Genomic DNA, 25597 nt, shown 5'->3' with positions numbered 1-25597 from the left:
TGCAAAAATGTATGACTCCTCAAACAGTAATCTGGACCTTGGATTGATTATAGAAGAGCGTAGGGGCCACTTCGCAAAAATGCCGTTGCCGTTGTCTGGCCCTGGCTAGGTGGGCCGGCCTGCTCATCACACCGCGCTTGGGCCATTGGCCTGCCTGCCGCTGGCTGCTGCGCGCTGGGCTGGGCTGCTGCTTCCCCGCCTAGGCCGCCAGTACGCTGCTGGGCCACCTGCATCGCCTGTGCGCTGGGTCGTCTGCACCTGGGCCGCGCATACCGCGCCCCGCCTGGGCTGCCTGGATCGATTGGGCCGATTTGATAACCGCTGGGCCAGTAGTGGCCACCGGCCCTTTTCCAATTGTGAAATGTTTTTCTAAAATCGGTTTCTAGGTTGACTTGTAAAATCAATATAAAATTATGTAGGTGTCCAGAAATTATGAAACCAGTTTTATTAGTCTCCTAAAATCATGCTCTACATGTTAGTATATTTTGTTCACATAGTTGGATAATATTCTTAGGAAGCTATATAATTAATTAGAGATAATTAATGTTGTAAAATATAAACTTGTAGGAATTTCCATGATAAGTTAGTAATATTGTTGAATCTGAAAATTTTTATAGTAGACTCCTAGCAGTATTAGTTACCTGCCATATTTTTTGTAGCTCCGAAATAACTAGTTGCTAATTAGATAATGATGTCTTATTTCAAATAGTGATTAAATCGATAGAATAAAATATAGAAACACCGTTGGTTTATATAACTAAAATAATTATTGGGAAATAGTGTCTTATCCGACAACGTGTATATGTAGCCTAAGTACGGTCGTTATTAGAACTAGCTCGTTCACTTGATAGACGTAGAACGTATTTATATGAGTCACGATTGCAGTCAGTTGATCATACCCTTGCATTTCATTACATTGCATATCGTGATAGGGACGTCGATGGATCACGGAGTCATCGGGAGTTGCTAGAGAAATGGTGCTTTTGGAGATCATGTCGCCATGATGGAAAACTAACTTCTGTTTATATTTTACTCAGGCAAGCCCCGGTGCATAACCCCTACTTTTCTACAGTTTAAATTATATATGTGCATTAAGTTTTAAGGAGTTGAAGGAACCCTACTTGCATATATATCTTTATCCTATGAGTCTTACTAGTATGACAGGATCATGTAGATTGCTATGCTATAGGACTCCGATAGAAGTCGAGTGATTGCCTGTCACTCGCGAGAGATAGGAAATATATTATTGGATTACTATCACTTGGAAAATATGAAAATGGTGACCGGGCAGGGATATTGTTTGGGTATTGGTGGGTGTAAGAAGTTGTGTCACCGCGGAGGCGGATCATAGCTTGGTTACACCGTTTCTCCCTGTCTGGTCGATTAAGGACCGATCGTGCATATGACTCTAGGCAGGTCACAGACTTATTATCCCAAGCACATACTTGTGTATGGGCGCTTGGAAGACTTGTTGCTCTCTTGTCGCGGATCCGGCTCTTTCCGGACCGACTGTCTGGGTTTGTTTTTGGTGGAGGAGGTCCTTGCACCGCGCTGAGTCCGGGACTCAGGGGCGAGGGCTTGGAGTCCCAGTTTGGACGGAGACCTGGACACCCGGGACAGGAGAGTGATGGGTTGGTCCTGCTTGTGCCTAGGGTACAAGCAGGGTGTGTGTTTTCGGGGTACCCAGCTGGGGGCATTGATTCGCGAATCGCCGGGCTATTCGGTACAGCTTGTCTACAGTTTCGCATCGTAGTAAGAACTGAAAGATGAAAGATGGAAGATGGACAAAGGAAATCTGATTGCTTACCACCTGTTTGAAAGTAGCACAGGTGCTTATATAGAATGGTTAGTTAATAAAACCAATGCGGCTATTAATAAAAATCAAATATAAGGACGCACGCTTAGTAATGCTTTCTGCAAATGCAACCCACAAACCAGATAGCCTTGCATATCCTTGGAGTCTTTTCTTTTCTCCTATCGGGTAAGTCTTGCTGAGTACAATTGAGTACTCAGGGTTTTACTTCTCCTGTTGCAGGTGACAGGTGGACGCTTGAGCTGACCTTTGTGTGTGGATTCCTCCTGGTGGGCTCAGAGAGGATTTCCTTTACGCTGTGATCGTAGTTGTTATTTATAACTCTCACCAAATGCTTTTATAAATGGAAGTTTAATAATCTGTTGTCGTAGTTATATGTCGATACTTCATCATGTCATTAATAGAGGTTTATTTCCGCTGTAACTCTGTTCACATGCTTCTATTCCGCTGTTTAATTAAATTGTTTATAACTCTAATAATATGCTTTCATTCCGCTGTTATATTAATAAATATTATACTCTGCTGTTGTATTAAAAGTGATGTAAGAAATGGTTATGAATGATGTAAGCTTTATTCTCTCATTTGTAATTCTGGTGGTAAAAATGTGGATTTTCGGGTTCTCCCCTGGGGTGTGTTCGACGGAACCGAGTAATTTAGTGTTCTTCCTCGAGTGCTTAGTGTCTGATGGAAGACAAGCACTCTTGGGAGGCATTAAATTAGGTGGTTCTGCCATAGGTGGTATCAGAGCATAAATGAGGAAATAAAGCTTCGAAAACCTTTTCTAAACTAAAATTTAACAACCCATGGTTGCAAAAAGTTAGGACGTTTGTATGCGAAGTTATATAAGTAGCCCTATTACTATGGTTATGTATCCAGGATAGATGACACTCTGCTGACTTAGGTAGACTTAATCAAGTTTCTATAGGTACACTGACTCGAGCATAGTCCGATAGTATCGGCTAGTTATAGGGAGAGAACGAGGTGCCAAAAACTCTGAGAACGGTTGCCCTATATGTTGGCAACAGTGAAAGGACGTATAGGATGTGCATTCATGCATATTCTGTTTGTGCATTGTAGCGCTCGTATTGCTGGTAGATACAGCATCCATAGGTGTCACGCGTGTCGTGTTGTGCACAAATGACTCATTCCTGTTCTAGAGTTAGATCTGCACTGTGGCTTCGTGTTTCGCGTTCGCCCGTGGTTCACGCCGGTCGTGACCCATGTCTCCCCATACCCCTTTCTGCGCTCTTGTCGAACCCTTGCCCTGCAGTCGTACTAGTCAGTAATGGCATCGCACGTCGCTCGCCTCGAACATGCAGAAATTGGTCGATTCATCGTAGTGACCCCGCGCGGGAACCCTGGTGAACCTCGCTAGGACCACCGAACGCTCCGCCTTATAAGTAGAGCCTGATTTAGCCATTGGTACCACCACTCGGCGCACTTTAGCTCGCTTAGCTTTTCCTTGAGCCAGCTTTTCGCTCAGCCTTCCTTGCAACCACCGCCAAAGATGGCAGGAGCCTGGGTTAGTACCTACTGCCTGAACATTGAGGGTTTTCCCAAAATCCTGCATGCCACCCTGCAAAAGCTCGGAGTCAATGATCGCCCCGAGTATGAGGGCCGTGAGTATGAGGAGCATGGCACCGTGCGGTGTGAGGTTACCGTCTACATTGGGAAGAGTGAGGAGTTTCCTGACATCACTGAAGCCTGGAGTGTGACCGCAACCGGGTTTCGCTTCGTCGACACCTACTAGGTTGTGGCCCCACAAAGCCTTGCGGTACCTCTGCCAGATCTATGAGGAGCCCATTGCCCATACTCCCATGCGGTTCTTTCCTCTGGACAAGAATCGGCGGGCATGGAGGGCTTGCATGGAGGCTTTGCAAGGATGAGATGTGCAAGAGGACAGTCCCACCGTGGTGCACTTGACCACATACCTACTCGCTCTAGATGAGCAGTACGACCGTCAAGCCTTGGAGCTGAGGGCGTGCCTTCGGCACGCCGAGGAAGCCGAGATCTTCAACCGGATGCTCCAGGTGCAGCTCGCCGAAGCGCATGCCAGCGCTGCAGCTGCTGAGAGCCGAGAGGCTGCCATGGAGAAAGTTCTAAAGGAGGCCAAAGACCGACATGTTCATCAGCTACGGGTGGCCTATCTTGTCACCAGGGCCAAGCGGAGGACGCTGGCTGCTGAAAGGCAGGATGCCCCGATCTTAGAAGGGATCCCTATCCCCCCGCCAGAAAGAAGGAGAACTGGTGTTGCTGCACCACCAGCACCTCCACCCTCGGAAGTGTCAGAAGAAGAACCCTCGATTCCTCTCGCTCAGCCATTGCCCCGTGAGGATGTAGACTAGTTGCCTTGGTGTACCCGTAGTAGTAGTGTTTTTCGTTGCTATCCCCCTGTATTGTACTCTTGCTGTTGTTGTCATCCATAGTGTTGAGATCGCCCGACCATAGGTAAATGCTATGTCGTGAAAGGGAGCATGAGTGTTTGTACGTTGTACCCGTATAAGATTGTTGGAACGTGCATTTTAATTATTTTGCTGTGTTTGTTGCGTTCATTTACTTTAAAGCCTTGTTAGACGTGCTCCAAGTTTTCAAGGGCGATGTTAAGTGAGTTACAAGAGAAGTTGCCATTCAGATACCAGCAGATCAGCCGTGATTGGGTGTTATTGGACATTGTATCGACTAATTGTGGATGTCCCAACAGAACACTTGAATCTTTTTAAAAACAAATCCATTGTTGGATTTAAATTCCTTGTCCCTTGTTGTGGAGGAAAACCTTTGTTGTTGAATTTTTCCCTTGCGATACCCCTTACTCTGTGGTCTATGACCCCACTGCCTTCATGGCGTATAAGTTGGTAGTAGTTGCCTGGTTAAAAGCTTATGGTGCCGCGACGAAACCGAGGGCTCTCTGTGGAACAACTGCCACATGTGACACTGCTTGGCACGCGCTGGTATCGAGGTTGTTGACCAAGTACCTTTACCAAGTTACACCGCCGTACCGTTTTATTAAAAAAAATTCCTTGGAAATGTTCAGATGTTCAAACGGGAAATCCACAACGGGTTGATGCAGAGGTGTTCTCTCTAGTAACCAAGAGGAGATGGTTTGGAGAAAGAAAGTATGACATGATCTGGGTTTACAGAAAAGACGGATGTGGTTAAGGAAGGAAAGCAAAAGAAGAGTAGTAATGGAAGGGCTCCGCCGCTCGTGCAGGGAGCACACCATGTTTTCGACCTTATCTCCACAGCATGCACCGTCTGTGTATCCCATTCACTCCGCCTCTGTCGTCGGTGTGTTGCTTTCCCCTCTCTGGTTGCCTCTATAAATACCCTTGGTCCTTGCTCTTCTTCTTCATCCCCATTCCTCTCGCATTCCCAACAGCGCTACGAAATTCAGTTATCGTTGTGAAGCTAGGTTCGGCAGTCGGAGGTGATAGTGTGATCTGAGAAGAAGGAAGGATCCGATTCGTCGAAGAAGTTCAAGTTCCCTTTTTGGGTAGTCAATCTTAGGGTGCACGATGTTTTACTTCTCCGTCGACTGTTTCTGGATCTGTTGGTGCTACGTCATGTTTTGGATAATCATTATCTTGTTGTTTCTCCATTGTCCTCGTCTATCTCGACTTCTGGAGTAGGACTCGGTTGTACCAAGTTGCTCTTAACCATGTATCCCTAGATCCCCGTGTGGTTTAGTATTCAAAGTCGTGTAATCTTTCGTGTAGTCCCTGATCTACGGAATGTAATCGCGTTTCCCCTTTTCTACTTCCAATTTCGAATCTCGAGACGAGATTCTTTTTAAGAGGGGTTGGTTGTAACACCCCTGGTGTTACGAGCTTATTTAGCACCGCGATTTAGGCCTAAGTAAAATTTTCGTAACGAGTTTCTCGGAATTTTTAATTTAAAACGTATTCGACGCGATAAGCGAATCCTGTGCGACTTAGTTTCGTGGACTCAAACACACGCTCAAGTTAAATTACGCCGTACGTAGAAATATTCAGGACTATCCGATAACGATTCTAGCAAGTAAATGACGAGCGATTTGTTCTGTTAGATTAAGCAGGAAAAGCAACTTGTATAAATCAAATAAAATCCATTAATAAATAGAACCATATATATATATATATATGGTTATATATATATATATAGCGTTTGATTCAAATTTAAATTCGAGCTTTGCTAAGAATTTTTCCTGCGCCTAGACGTTACAATTTGTGTAAATTAGTAAACCGTTATATATATATACACACACACATATATATACATATATATATATATATGTGTGTGTGTATGTATGTATATAGAGATATAGGTATATACCAGTTACGTAAAGCAAAAGGCCAACCACGCGAGGAGATGAGAAACCCCATACTACAACAGTCAAACAGTTTGTCCCCCCTTGTTTGGTTGTTGAACCTTTATTTATCGGACAGCACAGGATCCCGACAACTGAAGTTTTGATTATATTCTCACAAGTAATCTATCAAATATCAACGATAGAAATATATAGCTATGGCAAGGACGCCAGGTGGCCCATGCAGTGCCAGTGTTGTGCAGTCTTGTCCGCAGTCTTGTCCATGGCCCACTCTCGTCCTCGCTGCTGCCATCCTTGTACGTGGTTTTTGTCCCTGCCGTGCCGTGTCCTTGACATTCTGTGGGCACATAGACATCGTTCCGGCCACGTTGTGCCAGGTCGCACCCGCTACTGTCTCCTACTCTCTCTCTGCTCTTTCTACTTCTTGAGGACGACAGGCCGTTGCTCTGACTTGCCCACGCCGCTCTCCACTGCCGAGCAGGCCGGGCCGCGCCCCACGCAGCCGTGTCGGGCCTGTCTTGTTTTGCCTGCATCCGTCCGGGTTTTCCTCTCCGTTCCTTTTTCTTCTCTGCTGTGCCGAGGAGGGAGCGTCCCAGCCCAGAAACTCCACTGCCCCGCCGTTCCGGTTCTGCCGCTCCTTCGGTTCCCCTGCGTGCCCGCGCCCATCCCTTTTCTCCTCCTCGCGCGCGCAAGGCCACAGCGACCTCGCCACGGCTCCATCCACCGATTCCAGCCTCCCCTGCTGCTCTGCTCATGGCGCCGCTTCTCCCTGGTGCTCCTCCACCGAGCCTCGAAGGCACCGTCTCGATCACCTCACGTGGAAGCGCTGTGCGCACGCGCCTTTTGGCCCACTCCTGCCGAGGCGCCCTTGATTCATGCTGCTCGCCCGCTGCCGTTGCCGCCTCAGGCTCCCACCACCGGAGCCGCTGTGTCTCGCTGGAGTCCACGCTGAACCCGCAGAGCTCCTCGGCTGCTGCACCCGCGCATCCCCTCTGCTCTCCCATGTGCCATGGCCGTAGCCGAGCCAGCCGAACCACGACCGCCCGAGCCTGCAGGTGGCTCCACCTCGCCTCGCACCCCCGCGGCTCCTCCTGAGCCCGCTACTGGCTGCCTTGTCCCGCGCCGTGCCTCGCGCCGTCCATCGCCATCACGGGCCGGCGTCTCCACGTCGTGCTGGTGCTGCATGGCAGTGGCCGCGCCACCTTGGCATGCTCCCCGCGTGGACGCCGTGACCGCTCTGTCGTCTGTTGCGGCGTCCGAGCCTCCTGCGCCACCGCACGCAAGTCGCCGGCGTGTGGACAGCCGCGGTCGTGCTTTCCCCGGCTCCTCCGCGCCCTTGCCGCTGTCGTCAGCCATGGTCTTCGTCGTGCTCTGTTCGTGGAAGAAGAAAGCAAGGTGAGGAAGGGCGGAAATCCAAGGAATAGAAATACGCATGGTGTTTTCTACAAAAATGTATGACTCCTCGAACAGTAATCTGGACCTTGGATTGATTATAGAAGAGCGTAGGGGCCACTTCGCAAAAACGCCGCTGCCGTTGTCTGGCCCTGGCTGGGTGGGCCGGCCTGCTCATCGCGCCGCGCTTGGGCCGTTGGCCTGCCTGCCGCTAGCTGCTGTGCGCTGGGCTAGGCTGCTGCTTCCCCGCCTGGGCCGCTAGTACGCTGCTGGGCCACCTGCATCGCCTGTGCGCTGGGTCGTCTGCACCTGGGCCGCGCATACTGCGCCCCGCCTGGGCTGCCCGGATCGGTTGGGCCGATTTGATAACCGCTGGGCCAGTAGTGGCCACCGGCCCTTTTCCAATTGTGAAATGTTTTTCTAAAATCGGTTTCTAGGTTAACTTGTAAAATCAATATAAAATTATGTAGGTGTCCAGAAATTATGAAACCAGTTTTGTTAGTCTCCTAAAATCATGCTCTACATGTTAGTATATTTTGTTCACATAGTTGGATAATATTCTTAGGAAGCTATATAATTAATTAGAGATAATTAATGTTGTAAAATATAAACTTGTAGGAATTTCTATGATAAGTTGGTAATATTGTTGAATCTGAAAATTTTTATAGTAGACTCCTAGCAGTATTAGTTACCTGCCATATTTTTTGTAGCTCTGGAATAACTAGTTGCTAATTAGATAATGATGTCTTATTTCAAATAGTGATTAAATCGATAGAATAAAATATAGAAACACCGTTGGTTTATATAACTAAAATAATTATTGGGAAATAGTGTCTTATCCGACAACGTGTATATGTAGCCTAAGTACGGTCGTCGTTAGAACTAGCTCGTTCACTTGATAGACGTAGAACGTATTTATATGAGTCACGATTGCAGTCAGTTGATCATACCCTTGCATTTCATTACATTGCATATCGTGATAGGGACGTCGATGGATCACGGAGTCATCGGGAGTTGCTGGAGAAATGGTGCTTTTGGAGATCATGTCGCCATGATGGAAAACTAACTTCTGTTTATATTTTACCCAAGCAAGCCCCGGTGCATAACCCCTACTTTTCTACAGTTTAAATTATATATGTGTATTAAGTTTTAAGGAGTTGAAGGAAACTCACTTGCATATATATCTTTATCCTATGAGTCTTACTAGTATGACAGGATCGTGTAGATTGCTATGCTACAGGACTCCGGTAGAAGTCGAGTGATTACCTATCACTCGCGAGAGATAGGAAATATATTATTGGATTACTATCACTTGGAAAATATGAAAATGGTGACCGGGCAGGGATATGGTTTGGGTATTGGTGGGTGTAAGAAGTTGTGTCGCCGCGGAGGCGGGTCATAGCTTGGTTACACCATTTCTCCCTGTCTGGTCGATTAAGGACCGATCGTGCATATGACTCTAGGCAGGTCACAGACTTATTATCCCGAGCACATACTTGTGTATGGGCGCTTGGAAGACTTGTTGCTCTCTTGTCGCGGATCCGGCTCTTTCCGGACCGACTGTCTGGGTTTGTTTTTGGTGGAGGAGGTCCTTGCACCGCGCTGAGTCCGGGACTCAGGGGCGGGGGCTTGGAGTCCCAGTTTGGATGGGGACCTGGACACCTAGGACAGAAGAGTGATGGGTTGGTCCTACTTGTGCCTGGGGTACAAGCGGGGGCATGTGTTTTTGGGGTACCCAGCTGGGGGCATTGATTCGCGAATCGCCGGGCTATCCGGTACGGCTTGTCTACGGTTTCGCATCGTAGTAAGAACTAAAAGATGAAAGATGGAAGATGGACAAAGGAAATCTGATTGCTTACCACCTGCTTAAAAGTAGCACAGGTGCTTATATAGAATGGTTAGTTAATGAACCAATGCGGCTATTAATAAAAATCAAATATAAGGACGCACGCTTAGTAATGCTTTCTACAAATGCAACCCACAAACCAGATAGCCTTGCATATCCTTGGAGTCTTTTCTTTTCTCCTATCGGGTAAGTCTTGCTGAGTACAATTGAGTACTCAGGGTTTTACTTCCCCTGTTGCAGGTGACAGGTGGACGCTTGAGCTGACCTTTGTGTGTGGATTCCTCCTAGTGGGCTCAGAGAGGATTTCCTTTATGCTGCGATCGTAGTTGTTATTTATAACTCTCACCAAATGCTTTTATAAATGGAAGTTTAATAATCTGTTGTCGTAGTTATATGTCGATACTTCATCATGTCATTAATAGAGGTTTATTTCCACTGTAACTCTGTTCACATGCTTCTATTCCGCTGTTCAATTAAATTGTTTATAACTCTAATAATATGCTTTCATTCCGCTGTTATATTAATAAATATTATACTCTGCTGTTGTATTAAAAGTGATGTAAGAAATGGTTACGAATGATATAAGCTTTATTCTCTCATTTGTGATTCTGGTGGTAAAAATGTGGATTTTTGGGTTCTCCCCTGGAGTGTGTCCGACGGAACCGAGTAATTTAGTGTTCTTCCTCGAGTGCTTAGTGTCTGATGGAAGACAAGCACTCTTGGGAGGCATTAAATTAGGTGGTTCTACCACAAGCTCTAGCTCAGGTTGGAGCCAGGCTAGAGTCAGGCTCGGGCTACCATTGTTCGGGAGCCTAAGGCCTGGCGAGCCCTCGACCCTAAGCAGTGGTCGTGGGTGTGCTCAAGCTCTACCCAACTCTGACCTAAGGGTGCGCACGAGCGTACCTAATGGGTATAGCCCTTGAGCCCCTAAACGATCCTAGGGGTTGTGGATCGGTCAGGGGATCTGTCAATCGAGAGCCTTTCTCTCGGGGATTTTACATACCCCTATGTTTGACTCTCGTCACTAGGGGCTTGCAAAATAATATTCGGAGCCTATTTGCAGCCTTGATGGCATTTTTGTAAATACAAATCTCACCATGGGGAAGAATAAGAACCTTCCCTCCCACCTCCCCTATAAAAAGAGGGAGAGGGGGAGGTGGAGAGGGGAACTCCTTCTTGCTCATCACTTGTTTGACTCCTTTCCTTCCTCTTTATCTTCGCTCTACTATTTTTGTATGCAAGTCGAGGCCACGTGCCGTGGAGAGTCGAACTTTGCACCCACTAGCTCTACATTCAATACCTAGCAAGTGCTTGTCATTGTAATGCCAAAGAATATGTAGCAATTTGAAATTAGAAATACACCATCCGTAAATATGGGAATACCTAGCATGTGCTTGTCATTGCAATGCCAAAGAATATGTAGCAATTTGAAATTAGAAATACACCATCGGTAAATATGAGTATATTTGGTAGTTAAAATTTTACCTTGCTCTTGATAACTGTGCTATTTTCATGGCACTGCATTTTAAAGAAATACATATGACAAAACCGAGTATCAGGAGCAAGCGTACTTAGTCTAAAACGTTTATTATGTTTCCACTTCCTTTGGGACTCGATATCCATTGACCACCTATAAATGAAAGGGGATGTCGTCAATTTGCATCTTTAGTTTATATGAAAATGGGAAGTTGTATTGCAACAAAATGTGACTGGATTGTTAATTCAAATCGCATTGGAGAGATTACATACCACTAGGGGTGTGGTAGGACGAGATGACTCTTACTCTATCATCGGCGACGGTCGGCGGAGAGGCTCGAGCTTAAATGTATGGTGACACAATTCTTGATGCCAACGATGGTGGGGATGGAGGACACTGGATGCGGGTGTGTGCTCCTCCTCTGCAGCCAGCTGATCGGTGAGGGCGATAATGGGATAACGCCGATGGGGATTATGCATCGTCACGCCAGGCCACGCAAGTACTGCTAGAGAAGACGTAGTCCTATCGATTATACACCGTGCGACCACCGCTGCTCCGGAACAAAGTTTTTGTCACCTGCAAAAGAGAAGTAAAGACACATGGGTCAGGAAAAGACATAGCATGTCAACTTGGGACGTCAGTTTATAGTATGTGCTAACCAACCAAAGACAACATGCAAAAGAGACCGAGATGGAGTAGCAACGTCGCCTGCACGTTGTCCTGCTCCTACCTTGTGCGTCCGGTGGTTTTTGGCCTCTGACTGACTCTATCTGCTCACGCCGGCTACTCTTGTGTCCTGACTCTCCCCAACTCGTCAACTCCATCTAAAAACTTTGCATCCTCCCCATCTAAAGCAGGCTCCGACAAATGTCCGTTTGCTGTTTCGTTTCCTGTCGTGGCCGCAGCAAAGACGCCGTTGCATAGGATACTTGGCTCGTTTCTGCACGCACCTGAAAGGTGTTTTGATAATCTGGCATACTATGTTTGTGAACTTTGAATATAGCACCGTTCTTAGTCAAAACTCAAAACTACCAAAAGCATAACAAAGTCTGGCACTTCTTTTAATGACTGGAGTGTCCTGCTATTTGTATGAACTTGATCACTTTTGTATAAAATATTCTTTTATTGAAAATATAATGGCACTTCTTTTATTGAAATTTAATGGCACTTCTTTTATACAAAATATACAAAAGTAATTATAACATAAAATAAACATAAAAATATTCTATTGAAATTTAATGGCACTTCTTTTATTTGTATAAACTTGATAAATTTTGAAATAGTTCGATTTGATACTACGCTAAATTTATAAAAAAAAAATTGACAAAAATGTCCAATCTAGCCAGGGAACAATGACTGGAGTGTCCTGCTAGTTACCAACCACCTGTTCCTTGGTCCTTGCACGGTCATAAAGAACACCAACACATTCAAAGTTTGAACCGAGCCAACATATAAGTAACACATGCATGGACAACATTGTGTGCTTAGCATAGATCATCATCATCATTGGGATTCTTGTTTCCACCAAGCAATTAATTAGGCACTGTGATTTGTTCTCTGCTTAGCATAGACCCATCTTAGTCACGTGCTCCAGGCCACAATCCCTCCCTGGTCGCCTGGTCCCACCCAAGCATGCGTTGGGCTGGTCTGTTCCCACCGGAAACAAACATCCAGATCTGCTTTCCCTGCTGCCGGCGTCCAGATCCGGTCCTCGGTCCTCCCCTCGCGCGCGGGTCCCGAATTTCGAGGCTGATTGATTCAGCAGCTTTACCGCGAGGTGAAGCTTCGTGCACAACCAGCGACTGGCATTATGCGTGCGTGATTCGTTCGTTGTAATTGCTTCGGAATTAACTTACTTTCAACCGAAGGTTCCGGTGCCGGTTAGATTTACTGCTCTCTTCGTCTAAAAAAGAATGCAAAATTCATGCCGATCAAAATAGCTTATGTTTGATCAAGTTTATAGTAAATAGTACTAATATTTATGTTTTTAAATAAATTTATTATAAAAATATATTCCATGACTAATCTAATGATACTAATTTTGCATCAGAAATGTTAGTATTAATATTTTTCATATAATTTTAGTCAAAGTTCAAACTGATTAACTTCTCGAGAAGCCAGAATTATATTCTTTCGTGGACGAAGGGAGCACTGGTAACATGGCCACGCGACAGCTTTGGTTCAATTTAAATAGGGTCGGGATTGATGCAATTAGTATAATGATGAAGCATGTGTGGAAAGTGACTTCTACAGTATGACCATGAGGCCAAGGTGTCCTCTGTGTCGGTAGAGTGAATCTGCCTTTGCGCTCACTCCCTCAGCTAATTACACTACAAATGATGCCTTCTGTATACAAAAAAAATTTGTCTTTCCAAGGTTAACTGTCCACGTGATTAAACAACCTAATTGGCACCCAATTGTTTGAGTTACATAGGTTATATATAACCAAATAGGAATCACTTCTTATGCTACTGATTGTTGCTACTTACTACCTCTGTATATATTTCTCAAACAATGCACTGCAAATCTGCAATCTACGTAAATAAATAAATCTAGCTAAATCATTACCACACAGTAGTAAAAAGTTACCGAATTGAATGACGTCATGTTCGCTTGTCTTATAAGTCGTATTTTTTTAGCCAACGAACATTATTTTTCTCTTACAACAAATCAGCCAACAATACTTTCAGTCATGACTTATCAGCCAAACAAACAGGACATGAGTAAACAGTTGATCCCCCGAGTACACAAAATACCAACCTTAACATGTACCCAAGATAGATCCACAAGTAAAGGACCACACCCATACAGATGTTCCAGTGGCAGTCCTACACGGCTACAACAGGAAGGAGATATAAAAGATTTCGAGTTCCTTAATTAAAACAAAAGAAGAAAAAATAAAGTAGAAAAAAAGCTTAAACCAAAAGAAAGTCTCAGTCTCAGACCTAAAAGGGCCCACCATCTCGTCTCACATCCTCGCAGTTCCACCCCATCCACCTCCCCTTCCCCCCTCTGCTTTCTCCATCTCGCCGGAATCTGGCCTCCGATCCGCCGGCTCGCCACCGCCGACCCGTCCCCCCGCCGCGCCGCTCCAGGGGAACCGTCCGGGGAGGCGGGGCAGGATGGAGTCGATCATAGCGCGGGCGCTGGAGTACACGCTCAAGTACTGGCTCAAGTCCTTCTCCCGCGACCAGTTCAAGCTCCAGGGCCGCACCGCGCAGCTCTCCAACCTCGGTGGGTTCCCTTCGCCCCGCTGAGGCTTTCCGTCCCGGATGCAGATTTCGTCTGTTTTTCTCTCTTTTTTTGTGATTCGGGTGCTGAGTTTTTGGTTCTGGGTGTGATTTGGCGGGGGTCCCAGATATCAATGGCGATGCGCTGCACGCGAGCCTGGGGCTGCCTCCCGCGCTCGCCGTCGACACAGCGCGTGTCGGGAAGCTCCAGATCACGGTAAGATAAGATGTCGCCACTCTCCCGCTCGTAACTCTCTGTATATCAGCTGCCTTGCTGTTTCTCTCTCGGGAGTCGGGGCTTATGGGCCGCATTGGTGGCAGATGCTTGCCCACGCTGCAGTCAAGTTGCCAACGTTTGATATGTTCCAGTGAATTTTGTTTCCCCCCTACTCTAGTTGTACTTCGTGGGCAGTAGAATGCGGTAATTGCGTTGAACTTGGGATTCTTACTGTCAGTCGCGATAGATTGTCTTCTCAGCTAAGCAAATTAGAGTTGTACAGTCGCGGTTGTGGTAACACGATGGTTCCATGAAGTTATTCTTTGTATTAGCTCCGCATTCATGTTACATTTGCTGCACTTGTGTTAATTTTTGACCTGCTTTCAGAATTATGGCATTTACGGCCGTAAAGGACGGGTTTGGCGTTTTTCTAGTTTGGATGTTTTACAGTTATAGTGGCCTGGGGGTCATCTCGGCTAGATTTTGACACTTGGCGCTCAATTTGCAGTGACTCCTGAGTTGCAGTTAACAACAGCCTCACAATGTGGTTAATAACCTTACTTTTGTTAGTTTTGGTAACGAAATTCTTTTGTTTACCACTGCAGTTACCATCTGTATCAAATGTGCAATTAGAGCCAATTGAGGTCAACATTGACAAGCTTGATCTCGTGCTTGTAGAGAAGGACGATTCTGAAAATATTTCCAGCCCTAGCAGGTGAATTTCATTTATTTATGTCGTGATTTACAACTATCGTGTGAGCAGTCCGTAATTGTACTTCTTTCTGTTATCTTTTTAGCACTGCATCATCTCCATCATCAGCAACTAAGAGCAGCGGATATGGTTACGCTGATAAGGTATGTTTCCTTGCGCTTGATGTTTAGCGCACACACTTTCCACATGTTTATGCATTCATTACCAATATTCTGATGTTTGCTCTGTGATAACTGGAATGCCAGCTCCATGATAACTGAAATTCAACTTATCCATTTTCTCTGTGATGATACCTCCTCTTCTATGATATTCTGCCGTTTTACTATTATTCCTGTTTTATACTATATAGATAACTTTGAACAATATATACTTGCAAGAACTGAACTTAATCTTCTATGTCGGGCTTAGATTGCAGATGGAATGACAGTGCAAGTAGGGATTGTTAACCTGCTACTGGAAACACATGGAGGGGCTCGCCGTCAAGGAGATGCAACATGGTATTTACCTATATTTCAGCATTTTGGTGCCCTTTTACTATATTCCTTTGCATATCTTGGTTCTTGTTTGTTTGTCTTAAATTTATTCCACCAAGTAGAGTTCGCTGCAATGTTTGTGCCTGGAAAAAGGAATGCTAATCCTTCTAACTATCAGGTCACCACCACTAGCAGCAATCACATTCCGTGATCTTGTATTGTACACAACAAATGAAAAATGGCAGGTACTCAATTGTGATTTTAAGAACTATAATTAATTTATTAAATGATTTATTTGCCATTGCCTGATTTCAGTGCCATGTTTACAGGTAGTAAACTTGAAAGAAGCAAGGGATTTCTCCAACAACAAAGGGTTCATTTATGTTTTTAAGGTTTGATGCCCCTTACTTGCTTCCAGAAGATTAATACCTGCTTTTACTGTTTCCTGATCTATTGCAAACTAAGACTGTCAAACTCAGAAAGGATTTCTGATCTCACGTATATCTATTAAAATTCACAGAAACTGGAGTGGCAATCATTGTCAGTTGATCTGTTGCCTCATCCGGACATGTTCACCGATGCAAGATTTAACTCTTCTAGTAGTCAAGATAACAAAAGAGACGATGATGGTGCAAAACGAATGTTCTTTGGTGGTGAAAGATTTTTGGAAGGAATATCTGGAGAGGCTAATGTAAGTGCTTTGAGTTTTATTTTTATAACATGTTGTGTAAAACTCTTTAACTTGTCCATTTTTACTGAACTTCCCTTTTCCGGGGCTTCTTGGCTCACACGTTGCTTTGAACGTCAGATCACGGTTCAACGGACAGAACAAAACAATCCACTTGGGCTTGAGGTTCAGCTGCATATTACTGAAGCTGTCTGTCCTGCCTTAAGTGAACCTGGTAACCAGTTCCTATCTATGAAGCTTGACCATTCTGTTCAGTACTTCAATTTCTATTTGCAAAAATTCAAACTTAAATTTTTTCGGACAGGCTTACGGGCCTTTCTTCGATTCATGACTGGGGTATCTGTGTGCCTAAACAGGGGAGACGTAGATCCAAAAGCTCAGCAGGTTTACTTCTGCGTGCTTTTGATATTGCGTTGCATGCAGTAATATAGGTTTCATCTTTATCCTTATTCCTTCCCTTATTTCTCTACCAGCTTGCAGAAGCAGCAGGATCTTCCTTGGTGTCCATTATCATAGATCACATATTCCTCTGCATTAAAGATACTGGTTAGTAGTAGGGCCAAAAACTTGAAATATGTTACCTTTTTGTCCTGCTATTGTGACTTGTTTGTTAAATCATTGGTGCAAACAGAGTTTCAACTTGAACTTCTCATGCAGTCTTTGTTCTTCTCACGGGTAATTTTCTCCAACCGCCGTTAGATTTTACAGTATAATTTGTTCACTGTTAATACTGTCTGCTGATGATATGCTTGATTTAGAATGCATGACCTCATAGAGGATTTAATTAAGATTTTTCTTTGTCTTAAAGGCGAGCGTTTCAGACGGCGAATGCTCAAAGAAATTGTCTTGCATAAAGGTCGGCGGGCTGTTTCTGAGGTACTATATCTGTCCTTGCTACTCAAGACTGCACAAGTCCTGATGTTTGTATCCATTCACTTTCAAATTGAGGCACTGTGACCCTTCATGTCTAAAGTATTAAATGTCATTAGACCAATATTATTTTGATTAATGCACAGCTGAGGTTCCTCACAGTGCTGAATATAGGATATTGGGACTGTCCATGTCAAAAGTATCAAATAGCATAAAACTGTCAATAGTAACAATGACTGTCACTTAGGTTACCCAAGGTACATATGATGTTGAAAACAGGATACTTCAAAAAATAATTTGAATTAATACAAGGGAATGTGGGATCTAAGCTATCAGAATGATTCAAGAACCTTTGCTGACCTCATGTACGGATATGTTAACTGCAGAGACACCTTTTCTCGTCCTCCATGCACATTGATACAGCCGTCTATGCAAGCAGTTTCACAAGAACCTCCACCTGTGCCTGACTTCGGTGAGTAAAGTATTTGTAATTCTTGTATCAGTAAGATATCCACATGAATATGGTTTGATTCTGATCTTGATGGTTTTATCAGGTCAAAATTTTTGCCCTCCTATCTATCCATTTGGCAATCAACTATTAGAATTCTCTGCTGGAGTTCCTTTGTTTTCCCTCTATTGTCTTCAGACCACTCCTTCTCCATCACCTCCAAAGTTTGCTTCAAAAACAGTCATCACATGCCAACCTCTTACGGTACGTCGCCTTTACATTACACTGAAGCATGTTTGTTTGGCCTTTTCTGCTTAATTAAATATTGCCTATGCTTTTTCATTCTTAGGTAACCCTCCAGGAGCAGTCGTGCTTAAGAATTGCCTCATTCTTGGCTGATGGAGTTGTACCTAATCGTGGTGCCATATTGCCTGAGTCTTCAATCAATAGCCTGACATTTTCACTTAAAGAGTTTGATCTCTCTGTTCCATTAGATGCTGAGGAAATCACAAGGTGCAGTGGAACCAAGAATACTAGCCCTCAATCATCATTTTCGGGTGCACGACTTCATGTGGAAGACCTATACTTCTGGCAGTCACCATCAGCTAAGTGCCCATTGCTAAACCTTGACAGAGATCCAGCTTGCTTCCTTCTGTGGGAATACCAACCTGTTGATGCGAGTCAGATGAAGTGGGCTACTCGGGCTTCTCACCTAAGCCTCTCACTTGAAACTTCTAGCACTTCAAATGGACAGAGGGCAGCTAGGGACTCAAATTTGTGGAAATGTATTGAACTAGATGATATCAGATTTGAGGCAGCTATGGTTACAGCAGATGGCAGCCCTTTGTTGGATGTACCGCCTCCAGAGGGTGTTGTAAGAATTGGCGTTGCTTTCCAACAGTTTATGTCCAACACCTCAGTTGAGCAATTGTTTTTTGTGTTAGGTTTCTATACTTACTTTGGTCAAGTTGCAGAGCGTATCTCAAAGGTCAGCAAAGGTAACAGGTCTGAGTCAGTCAAGTCATCTGCTGACAAGCCAGAGAATAAATTGCCAAGTGATACAGCTGTGAGTTTAACTATGAATAACCTCCAGCTCAATTTCTTGGAATCTTTGTCAGCAAGTGATCTACATATGCCCTTGGTTCAGTTTGGTGGAGCAGATCTGTTCCTGAAAGTTTCTCACCGCACTCTAGGTGGTGCCTTTGCAGTCACGACTAACTTGATGTGGAGAACTGTCTCAGTGAACTGTTTAGAAGGAGAAAGTGCTATGATTTGTGAGAATGGCACTGCAGTGACCGGTGAACACAGCATTCTGGTGCATGAAAATGGGCACCCGAAGATGAGAGCAGTATTTTGGGTTGATCATAGGAGCAAACACCAGGCTAAAGAAGCTCAGTTCCTTGATATAAACGTCACTCATGTAATGCCTTATGATATCCAGGATATGGAGTGCCATAGCTTGAATGTATCAGCTAAGGTATCTGGTGTTCGTCTTGGAGGTGGAATTTCTTACACTGAGTCTTTGCTGCATCGATTTGGCATCCTGGGTCCTGATGGTGGTCCAGGGGAAGGACTCTTGAGGGGTTTGAAGGATTTATCTTCAGGTCCACTTGCGAAGCTGTTTAAATCCTCTCACCTCACTGAAAAGGAAGGTAAATTGTTCGCAACTGTGACATTTACTTTGTTGTATAGTTCAGGGAAACAGCCTGTGTCATGATTTGAGACGTGATAATCAGATAGGTATATCCAACATTCCTTGGGCACCCATGATAATTCTAACTACATATTTTAGCATTAGCTGATACCAACTTCTCCACAATATGATCATGTTTAAATTCACAAAACTGATGATTTCAGATCAATAACCATTTTCATTTCCACCATCCATGGAATGTCTCACTTGCACCTCAGTCCAAGTAACTAGTACTATTGAAATAATGTATTATGAACAAAATGCTTTTTCCTTATTTTAGATGCAGGCCAAGTTCTCAATCTTTTGGTTTGCTGCATTTCCATTACATTAGTCATGGATTTCTTTTTCTTTCCTTAACATTACAGATGAAAGGTCCAAATCTGATGATCACAATTCAAAGTTTGATCTCGGGGTGCCAGATGATCTTGATGTATCAATTGAGCTTAGAAATTGGCTATTTGCACTTGAAGGAACTGAAGAAGTAGGAGATTGTTTTTCTCCTCGTGGAGGTGATCGTATCAGCAGAGAAGAAAAATGCTGGCATTCAACCTTCAGGAATATACATGTCTCTGGCAAGAGCAGTGACCGACTTAAGTTGGGAGGCGGAGGAAAGGTGTCGCCCAAAAAGGCTTTTCCAGTGGAACGCTTTACGGTACAACATACATGACTGTCATAATGTTGCATTTCAGCTTGGCACTTTCTCCTTTTGTTGTTCACTTGTTGGATGCTCTGTGTTTGCAGGCTGGAATTGAAGGTTTACAGGCAATAAAACCTCGTCTGAGAGATCAGCTCACTCGAAAAGGATCATCAAACAATCACCAAATGGCCAGTGAATTTAATAGTTCAAGTTCAGTTGGTGACCAAGGGGTTGATGTTGAAGCTACCATGGTCATCGGCGAAGACGAGATTGAGGGTGCCAAATGGACAATGGATAATGTCAAGTTTTCTGTCAAAGAACCGGTATGAACACATTTTAATCACTTGTCTAAACCTGTCACAGATTTGAATCTGCTTTCTGAACCGTTTATCCATTTGATCGTGCAGATCGAGGCAGTTGCAACAAAAGAAGAACTAGAGCACCTTGCGATGCTTTGCAGATCTGAAGCTGATGCAATGGGGAGGATCACTGCTGGAATTCTTCGTCTCCTTAAACTTGACAAATCTCTTGGGCAAGGAACTATAGAACAACTACGTAACCTAGGTATGGAGCTCCCCTCAAGTAATCTGGATGATACTGTTGTACATTCTCTGGGATTTAGATTTTTTTTCAGCTCATTTTTATCCCTCATAACTGTTCACTATTCATCTGAGGCTAGGCATGTAACACTGTTGCATTTATGTTGGTCTACTCTTCTCATCAAAAGAAAAATGATGCTTAGTGTGGTCTTGCAACCATGTCAAAACTTCAGGTTTTCAGAACATTGGCAGGACATGTTTCTTTTTATGCTGAAAAGAACCCTAGATATTGCAAAATAAGGTTTCTACCAAATTTCTGTTGCAAAGGCTAAGGAATTTTTTCATTGTTCTCAGTGCTGTAGCTTTCTCAATGTTTATTATTTCTATTTCTATTCTTTCACTCCCATTACATGTGCAACTTTTTACCGAGAAGAAAAAGGCTCTGCAACTATCCTTTCCTATAGGATCCAAATGTCCTTGCGAATTGTGCTATTACAGGAAGTGGAGGCATCGACAATATCTTTTCACCCAGGAGGCTCAGCAGGCAGAACAGTTTTGGTAGCATAGGCACTCCTCGGACTCCAACTATGCAAGCCATTGCGGACGTCATGGGTTCGAAAACCACACTGGAAGCAACCATTTCCTCATTGCAAGGCGAGATTTCCGAATCCAAGGCCAAATGTGTGGCACTGATTTCCCAGGCAAGCAACACTGAGGATCAAAACCGCGCCGAGGACATCAGGCAGCTTAGCGAAAAGCTCGAGAGCATGCAATCGTTGGTGATACGATTGAGAACTTTGATCAATTGATCCGAGTTGTACATGGGTTTTTGTGTACAGTACACAAGGTCGTCGTTCTGTCCAAACTTGGAAGTGGCAAATGCTGCTTCCTGGTGGTTGATTGAGTTATTCTTTTGTGTACATTTATATAATCTTTCTTTGGGTGGGGTTGTATAAAGGTAGAGGGGGTGGAATAATCGGTTGATAGGCAGCTGGAAGACAATTTTGTAGGAAGCTGGAAGTATGCTGTGTAGCACTGCATCATGATCAAACAGGTCATTAGGAAGAGTGCAGTGCCATTTGTATCATTGTATGGCTCTGTTCGGCTGGCAGAATTTTGGCTGAAGCTGGCTGAAAAACACGGTTCTGGCTGAATTGCTGTGAGAGAAAAATACCGTTCCGACTGAAAAAAGAAGCCGAATAAGCCAAATATGGGGTAAGCCAAACGGGGCCCACAGAACATTGCTTTTTGCACACAGAAACTTTTGTGCTTCCTGAGTCACTGAGTGTTCGTCTATGTATGCCACCTGCGTCAACTATCGAAGTGTCAAATATTCAGTTTATCCTTGTTCGCTTTATCCGGTAGTCAGGTCGATCCTTACGTTTTGTCAGCAGTAGTGTCTTAGTGACTGCATAACTTAAATATTTTTATTCATGTGGTTCATCCTTGATATATCGATCGGATTAATGAGCACCCTACAATATATTAGCATTTTTTTTCGAGAAGGCCCTACAGTATATTAGCAAATGCAAGGGAGAAAAGAAACCGAAAGGGCAAAAGAACAGTGAAAAGGCCGGCCTAATATGACCCAAAGCCCACACGACCGATTAGGTACTTGAAGTGGACTCGAGCCCAATCAAAGCCCCATCCAGATCGAATCGGCCCAATACCCGGCCCAATCTAACGGATGGGTTACCCTTGCCCACCCGCCCGCCCGCAGACCCAGCTCGATGCCCAAACCGTGCCCACCGGAGTCTCGATCCCCTCCCAGCGAGGACCCAAGGTTCTCCATCTCCAGGTGACCCTCTCCGCCTCGATCTCGTCGGATTTCCCATCTGATTTCTCGGTCGAGCGGCCTGTATGCGCGTGTTTGTGAACGATTTGGGCTTCCCGCCCGCCGCTTGTGATGCGACCCGTTAGTTTTTGGCGAATATTGCGGAGTGCTATGCGTACGCAGATCTTGCTCTTCCTCTAGCTGTCTAGTGTGTTTCGTTCGAGATTCCTTGCTCTGCTATGGCCGTTCTGTAGCTATCCGCATGCTGGCGATGATATTCACTTGCTTGATACTTGGATGTTGCAGTGTGTGCAGCTATGGAGCACCATATAATTCAGCAAGTCGGAGAGCATGAAGAGGAGGAGGAGGATGGCATGAGAGCAGAAGCGGCATTCGAGGGGGTGCACAGTCACAACACGTTCAGGTACAAGCACAAGAAGAGGTCCAAGGTGTGGGAGGAGTACAAGCCCGTCTTCTTGAACGGGAAGGTTCAGTTTGCAGAGTGCCTGTACTGCCGCAGCCGCATGAGCTGCAAGGACTCCAACGGAACGAGCCATCTCTGGCGGCACCAGAAGATCTGCCCGGCCAAGGAGGACGCGGCGTTTCGGCGGCTCAAGGATTCCTACTTCCCATGTGGTATGCGCTTTTGCCTATTCAGGATTCGTGCATTAGTTCCTAGATGATTCATGTTCTCCTGAGTGACTCGAGTCTATTAGTGCCGTGCTTGTTTCATTTCTTAAAGACGATTCACTTGTGGCATGCGTGTAACCATCCAGATTCTTTATGCAGTTTTGGTGAATCAGAGTGAACCGGTTACACCAAGTGATCCAGTGAATCAGATTATTTCAGAGACACTGGACGACATAAACTCAGTAATTCCCAACAGATTCAAGTCCAAGGTGTGGAGAGAGTTTTCACCAATCTATGTCGAGGGTAAACTCCAGGCTGCAGACTGTGTGCATTGCCGCAAACGCCTCAGTGCAAATAAGTTTGGGGGAAGAAGCCATCTGAGTCGACATCTGCTGACCTGTCAGGCACGAAGGGGCTACAGTAATCAGAAGGGAACGCTTTACCCTTCTAGTGCTCCTAATTTGAAGTCCACTGGGCAAGATGAGCTCTCACCTGCCTTGGCAAATGGGAAGGTTCAGATAGCAGAACACTCCAGCAAACTCTTCAGGTCTAGTATCTCTGCTGACACTTCCCCTATTGTCCGGCCCATTCAAGTTGTGCCGGCACATCAACCTCTGCCATCACAAGATTTTCCAAGCCTGAAGAAACAGAGAACCTCACTTACGACCACAACTAGTGAAATGAGGAAGGTTGACCAAGGAACAGCTTATCAAGAGCTAGCCAGAATGATAGTTTCGCATGGTTATCCGTTATCAATTGTAGAGCATGAAGAAATGAGAAGATTTGTAAAGAACCTCAACCCTATGGTTCATGCAGATGCAGTCTCACACAATGATATGGAAGGACATTGCTGTGCTCTATTTCAGAAGGAAAAGGCAAAACTTATGGATCAATTGACTCTTTCCTCCCGGCGTGTCTCTCTGTCAGCAAGCATCTGGACTCCTGATGGAGCCGAACCAACAGTAAATTACCTTTGTTTGACAGCACATTTTATTGATAACAACTGGAAAGTTCACCGAATGATAATCAAGTTTGGCATGTTTCGGTCCTCACCTACTGATGTGGAAAGGATGATACATTATAAGGAGGCTTGTGTGCCAGAGTCTGAATGTGGAGCATATAATGTCGTATGGGATGCCATTAGAGATTGGAATCTTGATCATAAGCTTTTGAGCTTGACTTCTGTTGGTGAGGTTAGGAATGATGTAAGTTCCTCGAAGCTGAAGGAAACACTTGTAGAGAAAAAATGCCTTCCTATCAGAGGCAAGCTATATAATGTTGCTTGTGTGGATGATGTCCTTAACACTATTGTTTCCAAAGTGCAACAAAATATCATTCACCTTGTCGGTGACATGGTAACACAGTTTTTTGTTGCACATACATCTTCATTGTTGAATCAACAACAGCTTATGGAAGTCATTTCACAGATGAGTTTAAAGTGTCCACAAGAAGATGCTAAGTGGTGGCACAAACTTTATTTCCGGCTTGAAGTTTTTTTTCATTTCAATAAGTCATTTCCTTCTGAAGAAGCAGCATCTCCAGAGGATGTCATAGTTGCTGAGTCTATTTGCAAGATTTTGAGGACGTTTTATCGTGTTATTGAAGTCATTTCTACCTCTAGTTCTCCGACAGCAAATATGTACTTCAATGAGATATGGAAAGTGAGAACAGTTTTGCAAGAAGAAGCATCAAGTGAGCACGCAGAAATCACTGTGATGGTTACAGAGATGCAGGAAACATTCAATGAGTACTGGCAAAATTCGTACTTGTGGTTATGCATACCTGTTATTCTAGACCCTAGATTCAAGTTCAGTTTCATTGAGTTCCGTCTGAAACGAGCTTTTGGATTACAGTCAGCAAGCTACTTATCTGACATACGCGAAACACTCCAGGAACTCTTCAATGAATACTGCAGTTCAGTGGATCAGCCGAATGGGTGTGTGCCAAAAAGCGAAGCTTTTGATATAGACTATAGTGACTCATTTGAAGATTGGGATCAGCACCTCAATGAGCAAGCGAGCAGGCAGAAATCCATGGAACTCGACAACTACCTCGAGGATGGTTTGGTTCCAAGGAAGGATGATTTTGATATCCTGAACTGGTGGATGTGTCACACCACAAAGTACCCAATGCTCGCAGCTATTGTGCAGGACATCCTGGTGATGCCAGCATCTGCTGTTCAATCGGCAGCAGCATTCACAAGCAGTGGACCAGTAATTCCAAAGCACCACAGCATGTTAAACGTCAAGACCATCGAGGCACTTGTTTGCACCCGAGATTGGATGAGATAAAGCAGTAAGATCATACTGTACTCTGTTTAATCCTAGATTTAAACATGATGTGCCGGCTTCGGAACTTCTATTCCTTACATCTTTGCCTATAAACATGAACGTGCTGCTGACCCAGAAAACTTGCCACCCCAGATTGTGTACCCTTGCTGGAGTGAACTCTGAACAACCAATGCCGGGATGCAGTTTTGTTCAGGGGATGGTCTCAACTCTCAACCAATGGGTGCACATGTCGATGATCCAGTCCCCTGCCAGGGTTGGGTGGTGATTGGTGACTCAGAGATTTGGTAGGTGTAGCTGACTTGAATTCATGTGTATATACCAGCCCATGTCATTTGTTCGATGTAGTTGCAGATGTTTCTCCAGTTTCCATAGTCAGATTCAGATTAGGGTGACTATGTATGAGGGGTCTATCTGTGGCCCAAAACTGAGCTAGGCTAATGTAATGTTGCAGGCATGCTTTATTGCTGAACTTGAACCCTTCTGGAGTAGCAGTCCTAGTGACTAAACCAGTTCATTACAATGGGTTCGCGGTTGAAAGAATATATATAGGCTGTTGTTGTGCTG

The 25597-nt window shown here is 44.7% G+C and overlaps 2 protein-coding genes across 5 annotated transcripts; both read left to right on the top strand.

The window, feature by feature from the left end:
• The first annotated feature begins 13777 nt into the window (after window positions 1-13777).
• On the top strand, window positions 13778-21532 carry LOC136491502 (uncharacterized). 3 transcript variants are annotated; one of them, XM_066487830.1, is made up of 20 exons: window positions 13778-14065; window positions 14190-14278; window positions 14884-14993; window positions 15076-15133; window positions 15399-15487; window positions 15642-15708; window positions 15793-15855; window positions 15984-16154; window positions 16272-16365; window positions 16456-16535; window positions 16625-16697; window positions 16783-16826; window positions 16960-17027; window positions 17408-17493; window positions 17576-17733; window positions 17819-19121; window positions 19528-19814; window positions 19904-20122; window positions 20207-20363; window positions 20837-21532. In XM_066487830.1, the coding sequence occupies exons 1-20, from the start codon at window positions 13954-13956 to the stop codon at window positions 21145-21147; spliced, it is 3639 nt and encodes a 1212-aa protein (XP_066343927.1). In that variant the 5' UTR covers window positions 13778-13953; the 3' UTR covers window positions 21148-21532. The 3 variants fall into 3 exon arrangements, with proteins under 3 accessions (XP_066343927.1, XP_066343929.1, XP_066343928.1); XM_066487832.1 differs by having other exon boundaries at window positions 20803-21039; XM_066487831.1 differs by having other exon boundaries at window positions 20772-21039.
• Window positions 21533-22070: 538 nt separating this feature from the next.
• On the top strand, window positions 22071-25594 carry LOC136493767 (zinc finger BED domain-containing protein RICESLEEPER 2-like). Of its 2 annotated transcripts, none has more exons than XM_066489917.1 (4): window positions 22071-22136; window positions 22419-22748; window positions 22902-25037; window positions 25166-25594. In XM_066489917.1, the coding sequence occupies exons 2-3, from the start codon at window positions 22430-22432 to the stop codon at window positions 25031-25033; spliced, it is 2451 nt and encodes an 816-aa protein (XP_066346014.1). In that variant the 5' UTR covers window positions 22071-22136; window positions 22419-22429; the 3' UTR covers window positions 25034-25037; window positions 25166-25594. The 2 variants fall into 2 exon arrangements, with proteins under 2 accessions (XP_066346014.1, XP_066346013.1); XM_066489916.1 differs by lacking the exon at window positions 22071-22136 and adding an exon at window positions 22150-22287.
• Window positions 25595-25597: the final 3 nt, after the last annotated feature.

This window comes from Miscanthus floridulus, chromosome 11 (genome assembly GCF_019320115.1).
Source record: "Miscanthus floridulus cultivar M001 chromosome 11, ASM1932011v1, whole genome shotgun sequence".
NCBI lineage: Eukaryota > Viridiplantae > Streptophyta > Magnoliopsida > Poales > Poaceae > Miscanthus > Miscanthus floridulus.
This window is presented reverse-complemented; position numbering and strand designations above follow the sequence as displayed.